Consider the following 10,040-nt stretch of genomic DNA (forward strand, 5'->3'; position numbering starts at 1 on the left):
ATACACACACACATATGTGTATATATATTTATAACGTGTGTATATATATATATATATATATATACATACATACACACACACTCATACACACATATATATATATAAATATATATATATACATATATATATATATGGAAGTTGACTCATGATGGAATAAAACTACTGGTTACACTCGAAGAGTCCAATGAGTTCCTGTGCGTGAATTTGCTTTGTCTCAAGTGGATAAACTGATGAGTAATAAAGCCTGTTCATTCCATGTTTCCATATCAAGATTCTTTTTTTTCCATATATATATTCAGTTAAAAGAGAAGACCTATTGTATCATAGCATCTGGTAGCCGTTGCCTGAAGTGGAGCTTTGATAAGCAGACTATAAGGTATCACCCAGATAATATTAAATCATTGTTCCTGCTTAACCCTTGGTTAACACGGATTGTGTGGTCCTGCAGTGAGACCCACCCATCTGTGACTGTCCTATCATCTCCTGTAGACCTTCACTCTCTAAATGCCTGACTGCCTTCAGTTTGCCAAGTTTCCTGAAGTAAATCTAGTGCCATTTAAATACACAATATTGATGACATCAGATAGCCGAATACAGTGAACAGGCTTTAAACAGCATATTACAAGGTTTATCCTTGAATATAAAATGATTATTTATCTATATCTATATCTATAGCTTTACATATATATATATATGTATGCATGTATTGTCACACATGTGTATATGTATGTATATATGTATGTGTGAGTGAATATGTATGTGTGTGTGATATAATTATGTTCTGGAACGTAGGATCTTGAAGCAAATACGCTATAATTGTCTACAGATGTTGGTCTGTATACCACAGGCAGCCTTGACCCTTTTCTATCCAAACGGATTTTATTTTTGTCTCAATATTTACATGCTATCATTCATAGCTTATCTGCTTCAAGATACAATGTTGCAAAATCGAAAAAAAAAAAACGAAAAGAAATTGTGTTCTCTCAAAGTTTACAAATTCTTAATATATGTATGTGTGTGTGTATTTGTATGTAATTCTATGTATATGTGTTTGTGTATGTATATGTGGTTGAGTTCCTTTGTCTTGATATCACACAATGGTTGTAAATGAGTCTCCCTGCCATACAAGCAGAGTTGTTTAGTCTCCAGGTTTCTATGAAAAACACATCTGATGGTAGGGCATATTGACCTGTTTAGAAATAAGTGAAGGTTGGCAACAGGGAGGGCCTCCAGCCAGAGAAGGCCTGTCTCACTGATTCGTACAAGGATGAAAAAGCGGAAATTAAATTCTTACTATTATTATTATTATTATTATTATTATTATTATTATTATTATTATTACACACACGAACAAACACACACATATATATGTACAAATGTATTTGTATGCCAGATTTGTGCGTCTGTATGCAGATGTGCTTTGACATGTGTGCGTAAGTATTATGGATACTTTAGGGTGAAGTGGAGGGAAGTGTTTATAAATTCATTCACGTCTGCACAGAAATGTGTACAGATATACTTAGGCAAGTTTACTACTTTCTATCTTTCTATCTATACATACATGCATACATACATACATACACATATACTCATAAATATATACATTTACCATTTGCAACAGATATCTCTTGCTGCTTAGTGAATTCCACTTAAGAACGGGGTTGTATAGTTACACCACACATACACACACACATAGTGCATACATATATATATACATGAATAAAAAATATCTAATATATATATAATATATATATATATTATATATATATATACAGATATATATATATGTATATATATGCATATATAAATATGGATATGTATATATTTAAGGGTAGAAATGTAGCTCTGCAAAAAGAACTAGTAATAATGAGAGACAGAAAGAAAGAGTGAGAGAGAAAGAGAAAGAGAAAAAGAAAGCAAGGGAGAGGGAGAGGGAGAGAGAGAGAGAGCGAATGACTGAAAATATAAAATTAATTTAAAAAACGACGAACATCATTTTGTCTTGTTGAAAGTCAATGGACGTCATTCCTAAAAAAATCACAACATGGTTTGTAAGACAGTGAAGTCACTGCTTATCATTTCCTCTGTGTGCGTGTAGGAGCACAAATTTATGTTAACAACATTTGATTAAATACATATAGAAAATATATATATGTATATATATATATATTATTTTTGTGGTTAGATATATATATATATATAATATTATATATATATATATTAACTATAATATATATATGGATGTGTTTATATATTATATATTTATATATGTATATATATATATATATAATATATATATATATAATATATACATATATATATATGCCTAATCTTCTGTTCTTGGAATAAAAATAAAAAAAATTATGAGTCATAATTGATTATTCCCCCCTCCCCTACCTCCCAAATTCAGGGGGGCAATTTTTTTTTTTCATTCCCCGTGGATAACTGGGTAAGCAAGAAACTTGTTGTTTCATGGTTGTGGCGGGTACAGTTTCAATTTACGATTGTGGCGGTGAGGTGATGAAGAAATCAAATGTCAAAGGTCAGATGTTATGTATCAAATATCAAATTTTAAAATGTCAATCAGATAAATAATTTCCTTTCTGGTTTTTGTTTTTTAATGGTTTTTTTTTTCTTTATAATTTTTTGGTTTTAATTTAAATTTGTATCACTTTCACTTTATATATATATTTCATATATATATATGATATATATTTATATATATATATAGATATATTATATATATATATATACATGTAAATGCATGTAGATATGTATTTACACACACATATCTATACACACATACATACATATATATGCATATAGATATATATATATATATGTGTGTGGCATTATATATATATATATATATATATATAATTAAATAGTTTATCTTAAATTTGATATGTTATATGTATTGTTCTCAGTCATTGCTATATATATAATATATATATATATATATATATTATATATACATTATATACATATATACACAATAAATGGATAAAAATCTGTAATATATATACATACACAGAAACATGTATGTATTTGAACACACACATGCACACATATATATGCGTAGGTGTATATATATTTATATATACACACATATGTATATGTGTGTGTGTGTGTGTGTGTGTGCAAATATACTGATATTCAAAAGTCGTTAGAACGTTTTTTGTTGATTTTTTTTTTTGGCAACAGAGATTGATTAATCATAGAAATGGTGTTATGAATGACAATTACAAGGTGGTGGTGGTGGTGGTGATGGCGTTTGTGGTCAATGGGTGTGGCGTTGATGACTGGAGGGAGGTAATAGAGGTCAGTGGTTGTTGTGGTTGTTGTTGTTGTTGCAATGGTGGTGGTGGTTATGTTTTGTTTTGTTTTGTTCGTCAGTAGAAGGATCTATACACACACACACACACACACACACACACACACACGTAATCCAAATGCTGAAGGTGATTTCATACATGGAAGATTTTCCATCATATCACAAAAAAAAGAGAAAAAATGCGAAAAAAAAAAGAAAAATCTCACAAGAAAAATGACCTAAGCCCATCAGGTGGGATGGTAAGCAGGATAGGCAAGTTTGGAATGGTGAAAATAGTATGATATGTTGTGGAATGCCAGTGGGATTCTAGCAAAGAATCAACTCAAAGAACCACCCATGCAGTTTTGTTTTTTCCTTCAAATTGGTAGAAAATTTTGGATGATAATCCTTCACAAATTGTTGATTTTTCAAAAGAAGTGAACATTTAAATTAAAACAAACAAACCAACAAACATTGTTTCATGTTGTGGCACCAAGGGATGAGCATTGTCTCCCCCTGTGCTTCTCCCTCATTATTTCTTTCCACATTAGACACAGCGCCAAATATTGTTATGATGTCTTTAACATTTATAAATTTTCTTCATTCTGTTATTTTTCTCATGATTTTATTTTCTTTCTTCCTAGAATTTTCTTCTTTTTCTCCTTTCCTTCTTTGAAATTTATGAAAGTTCTTCCTTCAGAAACATCATGATGGTATTTTTTCGGTCGAAATGCCAAGAGGCAGTAAAACTCAGACAGGAGCTTTCAGTGTTTTGTCTCTGGCTACATGGATACTTGCATGTGAGGATCTTGACGAAGGCTCTACGAAAGGCCGTATTAAACATGGTATAGATGAGAGGGTTTGCCAGAGAAGCAATGTAACCCATCCACAAGAAGATTGACATCATTTCCGGAGTGATTTTTGACATACAGTCTTTGCAGGTGGCTGACAAGATATTTACAATGAAGAATGGTGTCCACAAAACGACAAAAACAGCAAAAATGATGCCCAATACTTTAAGAGCCTTTTTTTCATTGCTGGCTGTTTTGTTGCTGAGTAAATGTCGGAATGCTTTCTGAATTTTTGGTTTCTTGTTTGCCCTCATTATGTGTTCTTTGATGAAGTTGCGGAAAGTTCTCTTCATTGTGTGATAATCTTGCTTGCAGTTCTTGTTCATTGCCCCGACTGGAGCATTATAAGCAACCAGTTGTTGACCTTCTGGAATTTCGGGACATTCTTCAGGTGTTGTACAACCAACTTTACTGGTTTCTGTGGCCACATTAACTTTTGTTTTCACTATTCTGACACTTTCACCCTTTACTGAAATAGGTTCATCCATTGAGGTCACAGCATTCTGTTTGGCCAGCATTACTGGCCGGCAATAAGATGCCTCAGCTCCCACCTCCAGCTGGTCTTCAGTTTCATTCTGGCTTTCATTACCCAAGAAATTGATGCCGGTTTCATCTTGGATGTGGAAGTAGCTTTGATTGAAGTCCATGTTGATGATGTTGTTGTTGAGGCCGTGGTAACTGTGGTGCAGAGGATGCTTGAAAAGTGAAGAGGTTTTCCAGTGGTTGATGTCCATAATCTGGGAGTAGGACTTTGAGCTGTACAATGGCTGTGGTTTTGGTTCTTCTTTCACCTGGTCAGCAGATGGCACTCGTTCAAAGTGAACTTTAGAGCAGCGGCGCTTCTGCAAGGGGAGCTGTAGGCTCTTGCGTCGCATCTTTTTGTTGTCAATAAGAGCAGGGATAGGTTCAGCAGCATTTGCCTGGGTTGCATTGGTGCCCTGTTCAGAGCCAAGTGTGCAGGTTGTGATTGTGGTTTGAGCTGAGTCAAATGAATTTCGAACGCTGTCACATTGGGTCCAGTTGGCACGCGAAGTCTTTGTGTCCTGCTGTTGGTTTTGTACAGATGGCGCTCCCTCTCCCCCTGCTTGTCCAATCTCACTGATTCCAATAATGTGCGTATCTGGTCCATCAGTTTCAGACAATACTGCTCGGTTTCGATTTTCAGCAGTGCCGTCCCCTTGCGACCTCGATATTATGGAAACATCCTTTTTCACAGAACCGCTGCTCTTAACAGCCGGCCTCCGATCAAACTTTTCAATGCTTTTCATCAAGTTCTGGTTATCCCACAAGATCTGGATGGTGAGGGCGTAGGTGACAATCATGATCAGGAGAGGAATGTAGAAGGCGAATACGGACCCGTATATAACGAATGTGGGCAGGGTTGGCAGACAGCTGCCATTGTTGTATACTGTCCGTGTGTCCAGTAAACCATTGATGCTCATCGGACAGCTGATTGCTATGGAGACGAACCACACAAATAGGATTTTCACACATACCATATGCTTGGTCTTGTTGCGGCCATACCGCATTGGGTATTTCAGGGTGAAGAATCGATCCATAGACATGGTTGACATATGCCAGATGGATGCTGTACACATGAGAACATCCGTGGTGATCCAGAACAGACAGACATGTGGATTCATCGGGAAAAATCCTGTTGTGAGATGAGAAGAAAAGAGAAAGATAAAGAAAGAGAATATGAATATACACCCAACACGATATGCATATACAAGCATATATATACCCAGTAGTATACATAAATGAGTATATATACATCCAACACAATATACATATGAGCATATATATATACCTGACACTATATACCTATGAGCATATATACATCCAGTGCAATATACATATATATTAACATATATAAACCCAAACCAATATACATATATGTTCATATATATATATGAATCTATGATCTAAACCATTCCACCCATGGCTCCTACTACTTATTTTAGGAATATGTAGAGCTACAGTATCTAGTGAGCCTTTTCCTTTATTTAAGATGGAAGTAGTGTGAGTTGGGGATGTATATATTTATATATATATACACACAGACATGTGTGGCAAGTGAAGTTAATGGTATAATGTTTACTCCATGGTTTACAATTGTTTCATCAACTACAATTGACCAATCAAACATCATGTCTGTAGACATTGGTGATAATGAAGAATTAGTCATGTTTATTGTGTATGGCATATTACGTAACAGCACCAGTAATTAGTTCTTCAGAACCGTATGAATATACACACACACATATACATACATACATGTATATATTATATATATAGATATGTAAATATATATATATGTATATATATATATATAAATATATATATATGTATATATATATATAAATATATATATATGTATATATATATATATATATATATATATGTAAAATATATATATATGTATATATTATATAATATATATATATGTATATATATATATAAAAATATATATATGTATATATATAGACACACACATTATCTGAAATGTATAATATTAATATCCATCACGGCTGATCTTACTAATTGGTTTAGTGTAAATAGAGTGTTATGTAACAATCTGATTATATAACTTTACACTCATCAGGGTTAGCTGATATGGAAGGGAATATGGCACTCATGTGTATATATATAGATATATATATATATATATATATATATATATATATGTATATATATATATATGTATATATATATATATAGTATCTATATATATATATATATATTATAATATATATCTATATATAATATATATAATATATTATATATACACATACATACATATATATATATACACACACACACACACACCACACACACTATATATATATATATATATATGCACTTATGCCTGTGCTAGTAGGGTGCCAAGAGCACCATCCGAGCATGATTGTTGCCAGAGCAGCCAATTGACTTCCGTACCTGTGGCACATAAAAGGGCACCATTCGGGCGTGATCGTTACCAACGTCACTTCACTGGCACCTGTGCTGGTGGCATGTGTAAAAAGATTCAAGCGAGGTACCACCTGACCAGCCCCAGTGCCGGTGGCACGTAAAAAGCACCCACTACACTCTCAGAGTGGTTGGCGTTAGGAAGCACATCCAGGTGTAGAAACTCTGCCAGATCAAGATTGGAGTCTGTTGCAGCCATCTGATTCGCCAGCCCTCGGTCAAATCGTCCAACCCATGCTAGCATGGAAAGCGGACGTTAAATGATGATGATGATGATGATGATGATGATACATACATATACATATATATATATATATATTATATATATTAGTGAAGAAAAAAACACGGTTGGAGATATTGAACTTCAATTATCCGCACCAACGCACGGTTGCAACACCAAATGGTCTTATCTCCAACCGTGTTTTTTTCTGCTGTGATTTTTGCTACCCAGGTATCGGTTAAACTTTTGAATAATCTGTAACAAGAAAATTCATCTTTCCATTTCAACAAATATATATATATATATATATATATTTATATATATATACATACATACATACACATATATATATTCTTTTACTTGTTTCAATCATTTGACTGTGGCCATGCTGGAGCACTGCCTTGACCATATATATATATATATATATATATTTATGTATGTTTGTAAGTGTGCATCTAAGTATATGTATGTGTGTGTGTGTGTGTGTGTGTGTGTGATGTCATATCCTTGAATGGGTTAGGGTGTGATTTGAGGGACATTTGGCTACTCTTTCCCACAGACTCATTGACAAAGTAGAAACGTGTGTTCTTACCGTAGATTTCGACAATCATTCCAAGTGGCATCACCAAAATGGAGACGAGGAAGTCTGCAATAGCCAGAGACATAAGGAAGTAGTTTGTCATATTCTGTAGCCTTCGTTCCCAGCAGACTGCCATGCAGACAAGCAGGTTACCCGATGCAGCACAGATGATGACGAAAACCAGTGATAACATGCCCCATCGCATGCTGACTGGTGGTGGGTTTTCTGTAGACACAGACATCTCTCCATCTAAGGAGCTCATATTAGCCATTATCATAGTCAACAAGGACGAAGATGATGAAGAAACTAAAGACATCGTATTCATGTCTTTGCTGGAATTCCACGTTAATGAATTACTTGATGTGTTGACTACTGAAGGGATCATATTTGAGATGGTGTTGAATTAATTAAATATATTAATTTCTTTTTCTTTGCCTTTTTTTTCTTTTTTATAGTTTTCGAAAAAATATCAAATTTCTAAAATTTTTTCTTCCAAGAAAATTTCAAATAGAGTTTTGAGAGATCAAGAAAAAGATTGAGGGCCAAATTGAAAGAAATTTCATAAGGAATTCAGGAGAATTTTGGATTTTGGTTTTCTTCTTCTCAGAGGACTGATAAAACTGGAAGTTCCAAGCAAAATTGAAGAAAAATCATTTTACAGAAATCTCAGAGAAGATTCATGAAAAATGAAAGAAAGAAAAGAAGAAAATGAAGAAGAGTTAAAGAGAAAAGGGTTTTTAAAGGACAACTAGAAGGGAATTCACAACGATTCTTTGAGGTATCAAGGGTTTGAAAGGTTATTTTGTTTTTTCTTTTTAACTGTTTTTTTTAAATTTTGTTGATAAACTTGTGATGTCTTTTTGTTTGTCTTTCTTCTTGAAATTTTCTTCAGCAGTAGTTAAAGCAGTAATCTACAGTATTACTATCTTCTTTCTCTGGTTGTTACAAATATATATATATATATACACTATATATATTTATATATATATAACATACATACATACACATATATATATTCTTGTACTTGTTTCAATCATTTGACTGTGCCATGCTGGAGCACTGCCTTGACCATATATATATATATATATATATTTATGTATGTTTGTAAGGTGCATCTAAGTATATGTATGTGTGTGTGTGTGTGGTGTGTGTGATGTCATATCCTGAATGGGTTAGGGTGTGATTTGAGGGACATTGGGCTACTCTTTCCCACAGACTCATTGACACAAAGTAGAAACGTGTGTTCTTACCGTAGATTTCGACAATCATCCAAGTGGCATCACCAAAATGGAGACGAGGAAGTCTGCAATAGCCAGAGACAAGGAAGTAGTTTGTCATATTCTGTAGCCTTCGTTCCCAGCAGACTGCCATGCAGACAAGCAGGTTACCCGATGCAGCACAGATGATGACGAAAACCAGTGATAACATGCCCATCGCATGCTGACTGGTGGGGGGTTTTCTGTAGACACAGACATCTCTCCATCTAGGAGCTCATATTAGCCATTATCATAGTCAACAAGGACGAAGATGATGAAGAAACTAAGACATCGTATTCATGTCTTTGCGGAATTCCACGTTAATGAATTACTGATGTGTTGACTACTGAAGGGATCATATTTGAGATGGTGTTGAATTAATTAAATATATTAATTTCTTTTTCTTTGCCTTTTTTTTCTTTTTTATAGTTTTCGAAAAAATATCAAATTTCTAAAATTTTTTTCTTCCAAGAAAATTTCAAATAGAGTTTTGAGAGATCAAGAAAAAGATTTGAGGGCCAAATTGGAAAGAAATTTCATAAGGAATTCAGGAGAATTTTGGATTTTGGTTTTCTTCTTCTCAGAGGACTGATAAAACTGGAAGTTCCAAGCAAAATTGAAGAAAAATCATTTTACAGAAATCTCAGAGAAGATTCATGAAAAATGAAAGAAAGAAAAGAAGAAAATGAAGAAGAGTTAAAGAGAAAAGGGTTTTTAAAGGACAACTAGAAGGGAATTCACAACGATTCTTTGAGGTATCAAGGGTTTGAAAGGTTATTTTGTTTTTTCTTTTTAACTGTTTTTTTTTAAATTTTGTTGATAAACTTGTGATGTCTTTTTGTTTGTCTTT

The 10,040-nt window shown here is 33.6% G+C and overlaps 1 protein-coding gene across 2 annotated transcripts; it reads right to left on the bottom strand.

Annotated features, from left to right (window-relative positions):
* Positions 1 to 3,551: 3,551 nt before the first annotated feature.
* Positions 3,552 to 9,218, bottom strand: LOC115227278. Of its 2 annotated transcripts, none has more exons than XM_036498586.1 (2): positions 9,185 to 9,218; positions 3,552 to 5,818 (listed from the first exon to the last, which is right to left on the bottom strand). In XM_036498586.1, exons 1-2 carry the CDS (start codon positions 9,201 to 9,203, stop codon positions 3,993 to 3,995), a joined length of 1,845 nt encoding a protein of 614 aa, XP_036354479.1. In that variant the 5' UTR covers positions 9,204 to 9,218; the 3' UTR covers positions 3,552 to 3,992. The 2 variants fall into 2 exon arrangements, with proteins under 2 accessions (XP_036354479.1, XP_029654019.2); XM_029798159.2 differs by lacking the exon at positions 9,185 to 9,218 and adding an exon at positions 7,947 to 8,479.
* Between the last annotated feature and the right edge of the window lie 822 nt (positions 9,219 to 10,040).

This window comes from Octopus sinensis, unplaced genomic scaffold, assembly GCF_006345805.1.
Source record: "Octopus sinensis unplaced genomic scaffold, ASM634580v1 Contig02583, whole genome shotgun sequence".
Classification (NCBI taxonomy): domain Eukaryota; kingdom Metazoa; phylum Mollusca; class Cephalopoda; order Octopoda; family Octopodidae; genus Octopus; species Octopus sinensis.